Below are 19268 nucleotides of genomic sequence, written 5' to 3'. Positions count from 1 at the left end.
CCCCTGGTTTGACTTTTAAGGTCAAACGTATATGAGTTTAATTTAAATTGCAGTATTTGTTACATATTTTGGTGGTTTTGCAGATAGCCCATGTATCAAAAGAATTGCCAACAAGTTTCAGCCGTCTTTCGAAGTTCAAACCCATCTTCGGTTGAAGATTAAAACAACTACGATGCTGGCAACAAAGACACGATGAAGAGACAACCAGACGAATTTAACAGACAGAAAAAGATTCCGAAAGAACATCATCTTAAAAAATGGGAAAAACAAATTACCCATTGCAAAGCAGAAAGCCCAAAATCTGGAAATTAATAAGTTGAATAAAACGAGCTATCTGATAAGAATAATTGTCCGACTTGTTCAACAAATGTAAGATACAAACGCTGATTTTGGGGAAGACTTGCATGACAATGTTGTAGAACGTGCATATAGCAGAAGACGACAGTGTGTTGCAAAGCATTTTATCCTACACAAACTAAGATACACCAACAGAAATCCCCAAAAAACATATCAAGTAACTTACAAGAATTATCGACATTAAGATTCAAGCCTTTGCCTTGTCAATGGATCATGCATCATGTGAGTTTGTCACGTTTTCAAGCATCAAACTTTTAACTAACAAATCTCAATGGAAGATCAGTACGCCTGCAAAGACCAAATCATGAAATGGTTACTCAAATCTTTTAGAATTAGCATTCAAAGGCTAATAATTGATGAATTAGATAGTTTATAAAAATAATAAAAGACTTTCAAACATCATATCTAATCAAAATCAGAAAGCTCTTTCATAAGCCTAACTATGTCCATAATGACACACGTGCACTATTATGTGACTATATTGCTAACATCAAAGACCTTCTTAGGTGTCGACTTTGTGTTAAAGTTTGACAATATATTTTCGCCTTGAACACAGAGGTAGGCCGGTAAATGCATATTAACCGAATCACATCTGGGCGTACCCCAATTCTTATTTAATTAGCAAAATATTGAATTCAGAACTGACGTCCTATTTAAACTAGTGATCAGAATCCGACTAAGCCAACAACAACAACAACCATACCCACTAAAATCCCACAAATAGCAAAGCTACTGTAGGGTCTGGGGAGGGTGGGATGTAGGCAAACCTTACCTCCATCCCTAGGGATAGAGAGGTCGCTTCCAGAGAGACCCCCAGCTCCAAAGAGATAACAGACAAACAAACAAAGCACAAAATATAGAAACAGGAAGCTACCAATACCAAAAGGGGTAGAGAAAAAAATATTTAAACAAATATAACCTGATACACAACACATAGACATGCAAAGACCACCTAAGCTGCGTGGACCTAGGTCCCTAGCTCCAAAACTAAGACACGTCAATACCCTCACCTAAAAGTCCTTAACCCTAATCCTACGCCTCCAAGGCCTCCTATCCTGGACCGTGTCCTCAGAGAGGTGCAACTCCAGCAAATCCTACCTAAGGGTGGTGGGGGTGGCAAGTTATAGCACCGTGATAGCAAAAAATAACGCGTGGAAGAAAGAAAACTTCCACCGCCACCAAAACATTCACGAGTGATAGGACCATTTCCGTGATAAAATCAACGCGTTATGGGGTTAGCGTGATAAATGGATGTGAGGGGGTGTGGGGGTTTATTGTTGGGTGTTGTGAGTGATGGAAAAATGGTTGATGACATGGCGGAACTTGATTGGGTGCTTGTGAGTGATGGAATTCTATCACTAGTGACCACCCCCACTCCCCTAATACACTCTTCCCAAGTCAACTTGGGTCTACCTCTACTCCTTCTGCCTTCTACAGCGAAGGTTTCTACTACCCTAACTGGTGGAGATGTCTGCCTCCAACTAAGCCAAACTATACATATACAACTTCTATTAACTTTGATTTAAATCCTATTCTGAATACAGATGCTCCATACTCTAGACGATACAAAGTCAACAGATTTAAAGAGAGAAAAATTACATAGCTCAATGCTTACAATACAAGAGGCTTTCATAAGCGCTCCTTCAGGGCGTTATATTGATGAAATCACTAAGCAAGCAAACTACCTTAGTGTGGAATCGTGAACTAGTGAATCGACGAAAACAAGGTGAAAGGACGGAGAAAAAAGGTGGAAAGCAACCCGAGCAGATGTTGACCTTGAACTCTAGCAATGACATGCCATCATCAATAATAGTACAATTTTTTTCCCTCTCTTTAGATTCTTCTGTTCAACTGTTGGCGTTTTGTTACCTTTAAAATTATTTTGCTTCATGTTCCACTTCATTGAACTCGTAATGTCTTAAGTTTGACAAAATGCTTCATACATCATCTATTCGTGTGCCTTTAAAAAAACATCTATTTGTGTGAACTAATGTTATTCGGTAGCATTATGTTAGGAACGGGTATCACGGATGTTCAAATCACTTAACTTTTCTGTTTCTGGTCAAACCCGAAACACTGTTGAACCGAACAAAAACAGTAAACTGCACCACTGATCACTGTTGTTAACCATCTGATGCTTTTGGTCAACTGTAATGATTTTGACCCGATTTTGATGATGGGCTGCTCAAACAAATCTGATCAAAACTGCTTTAATCTGCTGCTAATGATCAAAATTGGAAGTTCGGAACACTCAACGTCTCAACCAATCTCTCTCAGACCTCACGCGACAAGACAAATAAACAAAGGCACACCCAAACTGAAATAAAAATGACACATGAACTTACATGGTTCATTCTAAAGTCTAAACTAACCTACCAGAAAACCGGGGGCCAAAAAGAAAAACTCCTAAAGCAAATATGCTGGTAAATAAATTTAGGGTTAGGGCCGACTGCCCCCTCTCCTGCTGTAAGCCAAAACACATTAGGGCTAGGACCGGCTAACTTTGGCTAGTGCCAGAGTCGGCTGGCATTATGGCTGGCTGCACCTGATTGCCAACAGGCTCCACAAAACCCGACACATTAGTCATTCTATTCTAGGTTTTAAAGCATAAGATTTATCTATAATTAGACTATGTGAGCATGTCCTAAGGTATAACATATATATGTACGAGATATGCAGAAGTCTTGATGGCATCTTAGTGTATTCAACAGTTCAACCCCTTGACTCATTCCAGCAACCTCAGTTCAGCTTCGAAGAGACAAGTAAACTCACTTTCCATCAAACTTATATAAGTATAACCAAAGAATATTTAGATACAAAATCATACAGAATGACCAAACAGCAACATTCATCCAAACAATAGTAGAAACGCAAACCACCATAAAATCAAATCGTGTTTTAAAATGCATTAGCCATGAGTCAATCAGAAAAACGCATCGAGACCTTGAGGCGGCGCTTCATGTATATATTATGAGTCAAAAACTCAAAATTAGTTCGTCGAAGACGACGATGTGTAAAAATGACCCAAAAGGGTAACAAGATTTAGTTGCACATAAAGCAACACCTAACATACAGGAAGCTCTCGCCTCGTGCCTCATAACCTAAACCATGCCTAGAAGCATCTAACCAACAAGTAGTCAATGCTTTTACAATTTGCAAGTTAAGTCATATCTAACATTTGTGTTCATAGCAAACCATTTCCATAAGCATGTCAATCACTTAATCAATGCATACACATGTCCCTTTTCACAATGCAGATAAAAAGCAACAAATCCAACTAAACCTAAACACAATTCCAAATTAAATTCAAAAGCACAAAACCAAACCTCAATCAACGGTTAACTTCAGCCGGCAACGGGCGATTAAACCCACCGCGACGATTCATATACTGCCTGGGCTGTCGTTTCGTCACCGCTCTAATCCCGCTCACATCATTCCCTTCAACCGGCTTCCCTTTAGTCGAATCGAACCCAACCGGAATCCCCATCATCTTCATCATCTCAATTTCATTAGCATCCATCTCACCACCTTCACTCACTTCCACCTCCTTATCCTTCTTACTCTTCTGCTGCTTCTCCTTCACAATCTCATCCACAAAATCTGAAACCACAGCTGCAGTACGCTTGTTGTCGTTGTCGTCGTGCCTGCGACGCTTACGTGAGTGGTCTGGGGATGGGGTACGGTGGTGGCTTTTTCTACGGTGTCTGTCGGTGGAACGAGAACGTGACCGGCGGTGGTCAGGGGAACGGGTTCGTGATCTGGTGTGGTGGGAACGGGACTGGTCTGGTGTGTGTGACCTTTTACTCCTGTCTTTACGGTCTCTGTCGCGGTCGCGGTCACGGTCACGGTCGCGGTCATGGTCGCGGTCATGGTCGAGGTGGCGGTGGCGGGGACGGTCACGGTCGTCTCTGTCTCGTTTTCTGTCTCTGTCTCTGTCTCTGTCTCTATCTCTGTCTCTGTCTCGATCTCTGTCTCTGTCCCTCCGATCGGCCATAGCTAGGGCAAAGGTGGGTTGTTACAGAGGCGAATTAGGGTTTCTATGAAGACGGGTGTATGGGTTAGCTTACTTAAGACTTGTAAAAAGTTAGAAAGTTAATAAGTCATTTTCATCAAAGTGTTTAGATAAGAGTTAAAAAGAGTTTTATAGCTTGAAAAACTTATTACTTATAAAAAGTTAATAAGTTATAACAAGTTAAAAAGAAATGCCAAACACCCCAAAAAGAATGGTAGAGACAATTTTGTGGGGCTTAATGGATGACATCCAAGGATTTTACACTCATTCGGTTTTAAAAAGAGAAGAAGTTAATGGATGATGAAAGATAAATCTTTTGTTCACTGGGGAAACACCTAAATAGCTATATTTTACAATGATGTTATGATTTGTAAATATAAGATAAAAATGTGAGCATGTGTTTTTGACCAAATATTGGTGTTCACTATATGTTACAATGTCAAAATAATACTTTATTTTCTATATAAGTTATTTTGGATCACTTAAGAACCAATCCTAATCACTTATTTTATTTACCTTTTTTTTTTATTTTTTTGACCGATTAACTATTTAAATTTTATTCATACTTGCCAAGTTTTGTTTATTTATTTAATTATCAAGTTAGTTTAGTAAAATATGCTCGTTTAATTTAAGAAGTTATATCTTTTTTTAATTGAATTCTATAATTCTATAATCTTCTCTCTTAAACCATGTTTCATATACTCTTTGAAAACTCACTCTAAAATTTTCAGATCTCTATATAGAAAATTTCGGTTTCTTGTTCTTGATATTGAATAAATAATTGGATTTCAAAATTCATGATATTTATCTTCCTCAACCATCAAATACTAAGTCAAGAAGATTTTTTTGGGAAGTTATGGAATGCCTTAATCACTGAACACCTTAATCGATCACCCATCATTCTTCTTTTCCATCTTCTTCATCTAATCTCAACATTGGAACGCCTTAACCGATCCTAGTGGTGTTGAAAAACTACATGCAAGGTTTTTGGAGGGTTTTGGAGTCCGGCAACAAGAATTTGGCCAACATTTGTTTGCTTCGGTTTTTGATTCTTCATCAATGCCAATCAAGAATTGTATTGTTTCATTATTATTTTTATTTGAAAAAAAAACAACATCATCCCTTGCCTTTCTGTTCACAACATCCACTCCTAATACGAAAGATTCTACCTCCTATCACTAGATTACCGAGTTGTTGCCATCGCAAACCAAGGTAATAATCATGTTCCATAAACGATTTACATTTCTATGCAATATTTAAATGTAACGATTCAAAGAACCAAATCTCCCGACTACTTATTGTATGCGTGAAGAAGATATGGCTTAATGTTTTTGTATGTTATAGTGTTGGTGTCACACCCCAACCAATGGCGGAAACATCGGAGTGGGACGAAGAAAGATTGCTCATCACACATAACACTATTTGTGACAATAATTAAATCAAACCGTTTTCATTTCATACTTTAAATTGTCAAACATTACATGGAAATTCAAATAACAACATGTTCATAACATAATAATAAGAACAAAATTGACACAACATATTAAACCTGTGGTGTCTATATGTGTATCTAAGCATCATCGCTACTTCAATTTCATAGCATCGTCATCCTCAACCGATAACATGTTTAAAATAAAGTTTAATGCAAAAGAAAAGGCGAGTATACAAGTTTTCATACATACATAGCATAAAACGAGTTTAAACAGTTCCACATGGCAAGCTATTGAAAGAAGATAAACATTAAAATCGGCATGTGTTTAACTAATCAAACCAATGATGAGACGCAATAAGCTCTTAACATAACCTTAAGAATACGAGTGGTGCATTAATCCTATAGCGCTATATATGTCAAGGATAGGCTCGATCGAAGCTAATGATAAGTCTAACACAAAACGTATAACCCCAAGTTCAATGTATCAAGTAATCAAGTATGCAAGCATGTATAAGGAATGTTTGTGCATTTACGAATAAAGTTTAAGTGTAAGTTTCATAGGTAAACATGTTACACCCCAAAAAGGTGGTAAACGAAAAGGGGGTTCAAGTATACTCACGGTTTTGCAAGCTTTCCACTTGTTAATCCGCGAGAGAGTTGTTGTGGGAGGTTGGAACACCAAGTCCTTCTACACGAAGAAACGAAGGTGTACGAGTATTAGAGGATAACAGAAGTTTAGGGATTCGGAATAAAAGGAATATGGAAAGTAACATATAAGAAAATAACTATCTAGTTCATAATACTCATCTTTGACACTATGAAACTCAAAAGAGTTTAAATGTTTTCATGGGTTAAATGCCCATTAGAATCGTGACGAGTATTATGTCCTTAGGTTGTGTAACCTACTATTTTGACAAGTAACAATTAGGTTATCATCAAAAGTTTGGTTAATATAAGTATTATATATCTTATATAGTTTATATTATAAGTTATTAGTCCAAGATTATCACAAGGATGTCATAGAAGTCATGTAGGAGGTAGGAAGATAAATCTTCCATTTAGGAACATCTTAAGTTGTCACCAATACACAAGTTGTCATAAGACAACAAGGATGGTCATAGACATACATTAGGAAATGGAAATATATACTATCTAGCTAAGAAATCATCAAGTGATGTGTGGATTGAAGGTAGGATAGCCCAAGCTATTCCAAGTAATCACACAACTTCAAGCTTTAAGCTTGTTCATCACTTGCAGGCTAAAACCTTATCAAAACAGAATGTTTATGAAGATTAAACCTCTGGATTTACATGTTACAACCTTGTTTTTAAGCCCAACTAACCATAGAATTTATTATGAGCATAAGGACATAGGAATGTGTATGAGAAACCTCAAGTTTAAGTGAGTTAATCAAGTGTTGAATCAAAACAGAAAGTTTGGAGCCTTTTATGGTGATGTTCCAGCCTTGCTTTTCCATGGAAAACCTGTTGGAAACATACCTAAGGTTGTTCCAAGTGTTTAGGAAGAAGAATCATTGAAAAAGATGAAGAAATGAGGAAGTTATGCTCACTTTTGTGAGTTGTAGTGAATCTGATTATCTTATGTTTTCAGCTGCGTTTTAGTGTGATTGAGAGTGAGTTTTGAGTGTTTTCAAAGTGTAAAATGCTTGGAGAAGTGTTGGGTTATATAGGGGATGAATTAGGGTTGGTTTGGTGGCTAATAAATGCAAGTAACACACTTAAAACACCACACAAGAGACCAATCTCGTAGCTGGTTTGTGCAATATGCCGATCCAACCTGTTGGCGGGCTGCGAGGCATTTCATGGGCTGGGTCGCGGGCCGTGACCCGGGGTGGGGTCTGGGTTTAAGTTTCGGATATTGACAATCAGGCCCCTTATGTTTATTATTTAAGGTTTTAAGGTGTTTCAAGGGTAATTCATGACATATACGCATATTATAAGGGTTTATTAAGCATATTTAGCATAAAACAAGTATGATGAAGTATGATTAAGCGTATGAATGTCGTAAATAAGTAACATATGCATCCATATAACGTATGATTAACGTATATCACGAATTTGCAAGTTTAACACATAGTTTCCAAGAATTATGAATAACGTATCAATTGTTTCACGAATTCAAATGTACGAACAAGTATGAAGTATGTATAATACTAATTTAAAGAAATACGAGTTTTATTTATGATCCAAGTCTCGGATTTTATGATGATTACAATGAAAGGACGATTACAAGAATACTAGATTTCCAAAAATAGAAATACAAACAAGACTTTCTAATAATGGAAAGTACAAAAGAGCAGGGCGTTACAGTTGGTGTCCTAGTGGTGTAGCCTCACTCATGCAATATGGATCCTGTTTTAATTTCATTGCACACATAACTATAAAGCTTGATTTATAGTAATAATGAAGAACTCACAATCTTAATTAAGAAGATCTAAGCGATGAAGAACTGGTTTCATTTTCATATAGAGTTACATATTTGTAGTCCCGTCACTTCCCTTAATTGTTTTTGCTCAAGTCATCTCATCCACAGTGCTACGTATATGTTACATAGTGGATAGCATTTAACTTCAATAATTACAGTCATAATCCTTTATTTGGAAAATTCATTACACATTTTGTCCTTTAGCACTAACTTGGTTAATTATGAACATTAAGTCATATCATGTGCACCTCATTTGAGGGCATTTATGTCTTTTCACACTTTGTTTCTTACTCCCTTATGATCCCTCGTTTATAACACCACCACACCATTCTCACCACCACCACCACACCAGAGCGCCACGACCACCACACCATTATCACCACCACCACCACACTAGACCGCCCTACCACACAAAAACTCCTTAAAGTGTCAAACTTTTTATGTTAAAAGTTAAAAAACAACTTCAAAACTTCAATTAACTAAAACTTTTAAAATGTCAATCTCACATTGTTCTGTGATTTGAACAACTAAACATCTAATACTAAACATTGTTCACCATAATCTATAAAAGAAGCAATAAAATATTTTATATACAACAAGAATTGAAGTTTACATAAACCAGTTTTACAAGAAACTTTATCACAACTTCACACAGTTTACTTTGCCTACACAAAGTGAAATTCATACCAGCACTTGCATTTATTCCCATTTCTTTTCCTTTACTATATCTAAATAAAAAACTTGATAGAACATATGGTAGTTCATGGATCAATTTCAACCCCACAATTCCAAACAACCCCAAACAGTAACCCACTGTTCCAAACAACCCCAAACAATACATGTATTCTTGCAGATCTGAAACACAAAACCACCTACCTTCTCTGTCACACCCCAACCGATGGCGGAAACATCGGGGCATGGCACTGAGCGAAACAGATTGTCCAGTAGAATTCCATAACAACTAATTTACCAGATATTTAAATATTATGTCCCATACCATAACATACCAAAGTAAATCATCATTACAGACCAAATATCTCAAAGACAAATAACATGTTCTGACAACTCAGATATAAATTGTTTGTTTCTAGACTCTCATTCCTACTTGATTCCACAAAAGCAGGTAAAGCACAGCATCCTAGGCACCTGTCACATACGTTAAAATAGAGGTCAATACACATAGTGTAAAGGTGAGTATACAAGTTTGATAGTATAATAGAGTTCGAAATCGTTTACGCATAAACAGCATGTAACATGTAGCAAAGTGAAAGCTAGTAGGTTATCGACAGAGAAATATGCACAGACGTGACTGCGAGTTGTAGAATGCGCAACACATATCCCCACTGGGACATGTGAAGTAAAGCCCTTAACAACCCCTGTCCACGACAGGTGAGTCCAAACTATAGTACTATCGTTGCTAAGGTATCAGGCAACAATCACTGTGTTAACATAACATACAAGCATTCATCGAATAACACGTAACATGCAATAACGGTCAGCGTGTAAATAGTGTTTGCGTAGTGTGTCGATCGTGATTTGAATAAGTAACATATGTAACACCCAAAAGTGCGTAAAGCAAAAAGGGATCGAGTATACTCACTGATGTGCACAAAATGCAACATATAAATTACATCAATTGTGGCATAAAACTAACCCTTTTTAGTACTAATGTTGGAAAAAGTGTGTTTTTGTCTTCCTTTTATATTTTTAGGATTAAATGAGCTCAAATGAACAAAAAAGCAAAAAGGCAGCTAAATCAAACATAAATACAAGAAAAGGAACAAACGTGGCATGCCCAGCCTCCCGACAGCATCTTCCCAAGCAAAACAAGAGAACAGAAGGCTGAACACGCCCCGTGCTCAGTGAGCACGGGGGCATGCCCAAGTGTCAGCAGAAAAGACAAAGCTGTAGAAGCTTCTATCACCTACCACGGGGGCATGCCCACTGGAAACGGGGACGTGGTCAACTCTAAGATTCGCAGAATCTGAGGAAATCTTGATAGTACAGATACGCTTCTGCACACGGGGTCGTGCCCAGCGGACACGGGGGCGTGGTCAACTAATGCAAACAAACTGCAATTAATGAAGAAAGAGAAGGAGGATGGACACGGGGCCGTGCCAAATGGACACGAGGCCGTGCCCGAGCTACTGTTCAGGCTATAAATAGGGGTGCTTGGCTCATTTGCAAACCATCCCTTGGCACACCACCTCTCTCACACTTCACCCACCACCCACCACCATCACAACACCCTCATCCACCACCATCATCCATTGTCCATCATAGAGTGTGTGAGTCGTCTCGGGATCCAAGATTGATCGTAAGAGTTCTTGACAATCAAAGGCCATGTTTGCCTAAGTCTCTTACATCACTTGGTGAAGACAAATGTCTAGTGTACTACTTTTTATTTTTAATCTTTTCGTACTTTTTATTTAGTTATGTATTAATGACTTTAATAACTAGTTTCTTATGTTGAAGGTGATTCTTCCTTATCGTTTGTCCGTGATGTCTTGGCATTATTTTACTGTATATATAAAATAAAAGATTTTCACCATTCATATCTCCACGGTCTATATGGAGATATGTTGGCTACCTGGTCGGGGGTTAAGGGAACGGTTTGGTAAGAGTCTTGCCATTATTCAGTATATAGATCCTGCAAAGGACCTGGATCAAATTTAGTAGGACCTCCTTCAATACCCATCGGTATTGGATGGCGGGGGTCCAAACTCTTTGATCCCCTCATAAGTAAGCTACTATTAAAACTTTAACCCGGCTACTTAGGACTGTATCCCTGCTGACTCAGACTACTTAGCCGAGGGTAACGTCACCTTCAAAAGACGGGCCTACCACATTATGCATTAATAACTTAATTAATTATTTTTCAATAATCCGACCCTTTAGGATTGTATCCTTGCTGACTCAAACTACTGGGTTGAGGGTAACGCCACCTTCAAAAGAGGGGCCTACTACAATAACTAAGATAATCTCTTAAAAAGTGCAAAAGTGCGGAAATAATCAAAGGTTACACTACACACGAGTCGGATCCAAGTGATTCATCTTGTCTATCTGTTTTTATTTTTATTTTATTTTTCAGCATTTTAGTTAGTTTTATTTTTCTAGTTTACAAAACCGCTTTTCTAACTTTTGATTTGATTAGACGTTGAGGATAAACCGGTACTAAAAGCTCTTGTGTCCTTGGACGACCTCGGTATCTTACCAACACTATACTACGCTCACGATGGGTGCACTTGCCCATATGTGTGTTTAGTGTTAGTAAATATCGTGTTTTATAAATTTAAAACTTGGCTAAAAAGTGTAAAAGAGCTTAAAATATACACCTAAAATATATTACACCTAACGCACATCAAGTTTTTGGCGCCGTTGCCGGGGACACAAGGATTTTAAGAAAGTTAGGAATCAACGGCCTAATTGTTTTTTTTCTATTTTTTCTGTTTTTTTTTAGGATTTTCTAAATTTTTCAGTTTCTGCAGAACTCAGCACGGGCCGTGCCTGATCGGACACGGGCCATGCCCAACATTGTCACTGGCAGTTTTTATTTTCTGAGTTACAGAGAGCTGAGCACGGGGCCGTGTCGGTGCAACACGGGGCCGTGTCCAACTCCCTAGTAACAGGGATCCGGAAAAAAATCACTGTATCTCCGACCACGGGCCGTGTTCATCTGAGCACGGGGTCGTGGTGAACCTTCTGACCAACGTTCTTTTCTGTTTTTATTGCAGGACTTGGAACCCAGGCGCCACATCTGAACTTTCTACGTAGTGTATGAGCTCCAGTTCTAGTAGAGACATAAAAGAACCTCTAGAAGAACCCGAACGCTTTCTCAGAAAAAGACTTAAAGCTAAAAACCAAGAGAAAGTTTCGGGGGACCCACTTCTAATGGCGGACCAACGTACCCTCATGGATTACCTACGACCCACCATAGGTAATCTCGACGCCGCTATCAATGCACCGAATGTCGAAGCCAACAACTTCGAACTTCGGCCACATTTGATACAAATGCTTCAAAACTCCGCAACCTTCCATGGGCTTGCGGACGAGGATCCTCATCTACATATTACTAATTTCTTAGAAATATGTGATACCTTTCGGATCAATGGAGCATCAAACGACGCCATCCGCCTTTGCATGTTTCCATTTTCACTAAAAGACCGAGCTAAGGCTTGGCTCAACGCCCTCCCAGTTGGCTCGGTAAACACCTGGGATGAACTAGCCCAAAAGTTTCTATATAAGTATTTCCCTCCTGCTAAAACGGTTAAATTAATGACTGAAATCAATACATATTCACAAGAGGACGGGGAATCCTTATATGAAACTTGGGAAAGGTTCAAGGAGCTACTAAGAAAGTGTCCTCATCACGGTCTTGCGGTATGGCAACAAGTATCCACTTTCTACAATGGGTTGTTGCCACACACAAGACAAACACTTAACTCTAGCTCCGGGGGACTTTTAGGTAATCGTCTCCCAAATGAAATATACAATCAAATTGAGGAAATTGCTCAAACCAATTTTCAGTGGCACACTCCCCGAGGCAATAAATCGATTGCCCCGGGCGCCCATAAGGTTGATGAAAGCACTTCTTTACAAGCCCAAATCGAGGCCCTTTCTTCAAAAATAAAAAAACTAGAAATGGCAAAAACCGCCTCGGTCATGGCTTGTGAAGGGTGTGGTGGGCCACACGAAAATTGGAGTTGTATGAAAGAATTAGATGATCAAACAGAGTCGGTAAACTACATTGATAATAGACCTAGGCCGTCGGGTCCTCCAACGGGTACCTACAACCAAGGATGGCGTAACCACCCTAACCTTGGTTGGAGAGAACCCGACAATAGTAGTAGCCAACAAAATCTAAACCAACGAACAAACTTTCAACAACCAAGGAGCGAGTCACAAAATTTCTCTCAACAACAAGGTGGACGAGAAAGGCTTGAAGATACTGTATCTCGCCTCATCTCCGACACCAGAAAAAAGAACTCGGATCGATTTCAACAATTGGAATCGAATTTTAGAAATCAACAAGCTAGTATACAAAACATTGAACAACAATTAAATCAAATAGCTCAAAATTTCTCCGAGAGACCACAAGGCGCGTTACCAAGTAATACCGAAACCAACCCAAAGGCGCAAGTACATCTCATAACGTTGAGAAACCGTACCATGGGTTCCGAAGAGGCTCCGTCACCGCCAACTGAAAGAAGCCAATCCACAGCTCCACCCACGCTGCAACAAGAGAAGGCTTCTCCACCAATTCAAGAGCCTACTAAGACTCCTCCGGTCCCATACCCCGGTCGGTTAATTCATCAAAAGACCGATGAGCAATTCGCAAAGTTCGAAAATTTACTAAAACAATTGCATGTTAATATTCCATTTATCGAAGTCTTGACTCAAATGCCTAAATACTCAAAATTTATGAGGGACTTCCTCACTCATAAAAGGAAAATTGAATCATTGCAATGAGTTAACTTAGGCAAAGAGTGCTTCGCCTTACTACTCAACAAACTACCGCAAAAGAAGATTGATCCTGGAAGCTTCACGATTCCTTGCTCAATTGGGGAATCCCCCATTCGCAATGCACTAGCCGATCTTGGGGCTAGCATAAACCTCATGCCCGCCTCAATGTTCAAACGACTCGGCCTAGGAAAAACAAGCCCTACAAAGATGAGCATACAACTTGCCGACCGATCCGTCAAATATCCACAAGGTGTCGCTGAAAATCTATTGGTCAAAGTTGACAATTTCGTCTTCCCGGCCGACTTTGTCATACTAGACATGGAAGAAGACGCCGAAGTCCCTCTCATCCTAGGGAGGCCATTTCTAGCCACAGCGCAAGCAGTGGTAGACATGAATGACGGAACACTAACATTGAAGTTTGGGGACGAGGAAGTGAAGTTTGGGGTTGGAAAAAGAGTAGAAGACGAAGACCCGATCAACGACATGAAGGTCATCGACTCAAGCTTGGATGATGCTCTCCGATGGTGTAGCATGGGATGCAAAACATCCCGCTTGGGTAACATATGACCAGGCTTTGGGTCTAGCCAAGGACCCTTATAAACGTGGCGCACCACGGAGACATTCCGCGGAACAATCCTTAGTTTAGTTTAGATTAATTTTTATGTTTTCTAGTTTAGTTTTAATTTTCAGGAATAAAACACACTCGGGATGGTGAAGGATAACAAGGGAAACTTGAACCAGCGCCCCATGCACAAAAACAGAGCCATCCGACAAAAATTTCTTCATTACAGCAAGTTCGGCACGGGCCGTGCCCGCCCAACATGGCCCCGTGCTGCACAATCTGCAGAAAATGCCCAGTTCAGGTAACTGGACACGGGGCATGCTCACTGAACACGCCCCCGTGTCCAGGCTTCTGTTTCTTTTTACAAAATTTTGTTACTAGCGATCTGAACACGGGGCCGTGCCCGGACACCACGGGGCCGTGTCCAGACGCCCAGTAACATAAAATTTTGCTTTTTCACACCTTTTTACACATTCAATCAACCTAAAAACTTATTTTTGGGACACATTAAGGACAGTGTGTAATTTAAGTGTAGAGGGATGCTAAAACCTTGAATCTTGCAAGTCCTAATTAACAAGCCTTACACAAAACTCTATTGGAACCGCTAATCACCCCAATTTTTTTGTCAAAATTTTTCATTTTTTTACTTGTCTAGGTTTAATTTGGGAATTTCAAATTCTAAAAAGGTTATATCTTTACAAATTTACAACCGATAGCGTCGTGCTAAAAAGAACCAACATAAGAAAATTATGAAATGGCATGACAAGTTTAGTTAAAATTTGATTATATATACTTGATTACATAAAAACCCATTCCCACAAAAAGTGAGTTTTGCGTCTTATTTGAGCATACAAATACATATCTTTAAACTAAATGCTCATTTTTCGTTTCTTGTGTGAATAGCCGCTTGGTTCTTACAACTCTAGAACTTGCCACAACGATACATTCCCGGTCCTTACCAACTTAAACCCAAGTAAGTAAATGATGGAGGCATTAGGACTAACCCTTTTTATTTCTACACCATTATTTTTCTTTTTTTTTACCACCTACCCAAAATCCCTCCAGTTAACCCCTTTGAGCCTAAACCTTTTCATTTCTTAACCCAAACCAAACACCCTTTTTACCCACCTAAACCCTTTTTCATTTTAAACCCTTTTATTTTAGTAACAAAGCTCGGTTTTTCTTATGACTTGGTTATGAAAAAAAAATTATGATGATGAAGCCTAAAGAAATAAACAAACAAGTTTATCAAGAATAACTTTGTTTGAAAGAAATGCTTCATCAAAATAAAAGGCTATGAAAAATAAAACTCTTCCAAAAACCGATGCTTTTTACGCTTTTCGCCCTTTTACTAACCACTAACCCAACCACCCACCTTTAGCCCAAACCTAACCCTTCACCCAAAAGTCCTCTTGATATTTACAAAGGTGTATAGTTAAAAAGGAGGAGGATTGATTGCTTGGCAAGCTTATGGTATGAGTAAGTTCCATGCCGCTCTCGAGTGATTCACTAAAAATACATCTTCGGCCGAGTGTTGAGTGATCCCCCGTGAGATATGTGAACTTGTATATAAATGGAATTTTAAAAAGGCATGTTATGCCCTAATAAGTAATTTATCTTATGTAACGTTTTTAATAAATCATGACGAATAGGATTGTAAATAAATAAAAATAAAACTTAATAAAGAATCTTGGAAATCCCGACACTCTATGACAAGCCCAAAAACCTTCTCTTCTATCCATTCCATTTGGGAGTGTAAAGCCACATTATAAAGAGTTTTGCATGAGGACAAGTAAAGATTCAAGTGTGGGGGTATTTGATGTGCACAAAATGCAACATATAAATTACATCAATTGTGGCATAAAACTAACCCTTTTTTAGTACTAATATTGGAAAAAGTGTGTTTTTGTCTTCCTTTTGTATTTTTAGGATTAAATGAGCTCAAATGAACAAAAGAAACAAAAAGGCAGCTAAATCTAACATAAATACAAGAAAAGGAACAAACGTGGCATGCCCGGCCTCCCGACAGCATCTTCCCAAGCAAAACAAGAGAACAGAAGGCTGAACACGCCCCGTGCTCAGTAAGCACGGGGGCGTGCCCAAGTGTCAGCAGAAAAGACAAAGCTGTAGAAGCTTCTATCACCCACCACGGGGACGTGCCCACTGGAAACGGGGACGTGGTCAACTCTAAGATTCGTAGAATCTGAGGAAATCTTGATAGTACAGATACGCTTCTGCACACGGGGTCGTGCCCAGCGGACACGGGGGCGTGGTCAACTAATGCAGACAAACTGCAATTAATGAAGAAAGAGAAGGAGGATGGACACGGGGCCGTGCCAAATGGACACGAGGTCGTGCCCGAGCTACTGTTCAGGCTATAAATAGGGGTGCTTGGCTCATTTGCAAACCATCCCTTGGCACACCACCTCTCTCACACTTCACCCACCACCCACCACCATCACAACACCCTCATCCACCACCATCATCCATTGTCCATCATAGAGTGTGTGAGTCGTCTCGGGATCCAAGATTGATCGTAAGAGTTCTTGACAATCAAAGGCCATGTTTGCCTAAGTCTCTTACATCACTTGGTGAAGACAAGTGTCTAGTGTACTAATTTTTATTTTTAATCTTTTCGCACTTTTTATTTGGTTATGTATTAATGACTTTAATACCTAGTTTCTTATGTTGAAGGTGATTCTTCCTTATCGTTTGTCCGTGGTGTCTTGGCATTATTTTATTGTCTATATAGAATAAAAGATTTTCAACATTCATATCTCCACAGTCTATATGGAGATATGTTGGCTACCTGGTCGGGGGTTAAAGGAACGGTTTAGTAAGAGTCTTGCCATTGTTCAGTGTATAGATCCTGCAAAGGACCTGGATCAAATTTAGTAGGACCTCCTTCAATACTCATCGGTATTGGATGGCGGGGGTCCAAACTCTTTGATCCCCTCATAAGTAAGCTACTATTAAAACTTTAACCCGGCTACTTAGGACTGTATCCCTGCTGACTCAGACTACTTAGCCGAGGGTAACGTCACCTTCAAAAGAGGGGCCTACCACATTATGCATTAATAACTTAATTAATTATTTTTCAATAATCCGACCCTTTAGGATTGTATCCTTGCTGACTCAAACTACTGGGTTGAGGGTAACGTCACCTTCGAAAGAGGGGCCTACTACAATAACTAAGATAATCTCTTAAAAAGTGTAAAAGTGCGGAAATAATCAAAGGTTACACTACACACGAGTCGGATCCAAGTGATTCGTCTTGTCTATCTGTTTTTATTTTTATTTTATTTTTCAGCATTTTAGTTAGTTTTATTTTTCTAGTTTAAAAAACCTCTTTTCTAACTTTTGATTTGATTTGACGTTAAGGATAAACCGGTACTAAAAGCTCTTGTGTCCTTGGACGACCTCGGTATCTTGCCAACACTATACTACGCTCACGATGGGTGCACTTGCCCATATGTGTGTTTAGTGTTAGTAAATATCGTGTTTTATAAATTTAAAACTTGGCTAATAAGTGTAAAAGGGATTAAAATATACACCTAAAATATATTACACCTAACGAACATCACTCACTGATAGCGTTTAAGTTAATAAACACTGCCTTGGATTGAAGGAAGCGCTGAGAGATTAGCCTGAACAGTTAACGATAGCATAAGCGAAAGAACGACACGGTAAACAGTGAAATGTGGCTAAGTGACGGATAGTAATCCGATCGGATGGCAATCCGATCGGATGGTCATTCGATCGGATGTCAATCCGTTCGGATGGTCATCCGATCGGATGGCCATTCGGTCGGATTAACATTCGTTTGGTAAGGATGTGTTTCTGTATGATGGCTTTGAAGTTTTCGTTGTAGCATTTTAAGAACAAAGAAGTATCTCTACCATTCAGGTCGTCGATCGAACGGTCGTTTGATCGGATAGCGATCCGATTGGCAGGGCACTTGTAACATTCCCAAAATTTTTATTTATATAAAATATATAAAAACTTATTAAAAGGATGCATCATGGGTAAGTTGACCGATGGAAATATGAGGTATTTTGGGCAAGCGTAGGAACCATTTAATAAACATACATTATATTTGAACCTACTCTGTTTTAATGAAACTTGGCTCAAAATGTAGATATAGATATTTTTGTTCTAATAACGTATTCACTGTTTTATAAAACGTCATATTTTAAACATTATACGCGCCAAATAAGTGAAGCAGCTGAATTAATTATCATATATAATTAATGAAATAGTTAATAATGAAAATCAAAAAGTTTGAAAGTAAATACATAACGCACGTTAGGTGCATGTAAAAGAAATTTAATTATAATAATAATAATAAAACAATCAAAATCTAACATATTAGAATGCATGAATAAAATTTTAAATCATGTAAGACTTACGTGTGACATGGACTAGAATTGAAAAATCTATAAATGCATGTCTACATGAAAGTGGAAGGCTTACATACTTGTACATAATATGCAGAGAGAATCAGACATTGCGTACTCTCTAAGATATTAGTATAGTTTAAATACAAACCTCTAGTTCAGATCTTCAATTCGTCCCTTCCTTCATCTTGATCCCTCTCTCTCAGTTCTTTAGACATTATATTTCTTTAAATTTTAAACCCATATTACTTCAAAGCCCTGTCCCATTTTAAGTGTTTTAACCCTTGATCACTGATACCCTGTCCGACTGACGTAGGGCCCCATAACGTATGTCAAGGCTCTGCCTAAATTCGTTGGGGTTCTGTCTCGTGACGTAGGGATAAAGTAGAATTGGGTTACTATACTTAATGTGAGTGCACTATATATTTTATTAAATAATCCAGGAGTTGTACCCAAAATATAACAACCCTCCTAAAACACCCCTGACACCCTACACTTCCTAAAATACACCCCGTAAGTGAAAACCGAGCCCAAAATACAATATAGCATTAAAAATAAATGAAAAACATAAAAATTTAAGTTGAGGCGGGCCGCGTAAGG

The 19268-nt window shown here is 38.7% G+C and overlaps 1 protein-coding gene and 1 non-coding gene across 2 annotated transcripts; both read right to left on the bottom strand.

Moving 5' to 3' along the window:
- Window positions 1-291: 291 nt before the first annotated feature.
- LOC110894569 (U4/U6.U5 small nuclear ribonucleoprotein 27 kDa protein) lies at window positions 292-4436 on the bottom strand. Its single transcript, XM_022141788.2, has 2 exons — window positions 3684-4436; window positions 292-645 (listed from the first exon to the last, which is right to left on the bottom strand). Exon 1 carries the CDS (start codon window positions 4349-4351, stop codon window positions 3689-3691), a length of 663 nt encoding a protein of 220 aa, XP_021997480.1. The 5' UTR covers window positions 4352-4436; the 3' UTR covers window positions 292-645; window positions 3684-3688.
- Window positions 4437-12515: 8079 nt separating this feature from the next.
- On the bottom strand, window positions 12516-12622 carry LOC118479954. Its single transcript, XR_004861596.1, has one exon. It is a non-coding gene; the product is annotated as a small nucleolar RNA R71 (small nucleolar RNA).
- Between the last annotated feature and the right edge of the window lie 6646 nt (window positions 12623-19268).

Source organism: Helianthus annuus, chromosome 6, assembly GCF_002127325.2.
Source record: "Helianthus annuus cultivar XRQ/B chromosome 6, HanXRQr2.0-SUNRISE, whole genome shotgun sequence".
Lineage (NCBI taxonomy): Eukaryota > Viridiplantae > Streptophyta > Magnoliopsida > Asterales > Asteraceae > Helianthus > Helianthus annuus.
The sequence above is the reverse complement of the archived record's forward strand: the minus strand, read 5'-3'. Positions and strand labels throughout refer to the sequence as shown.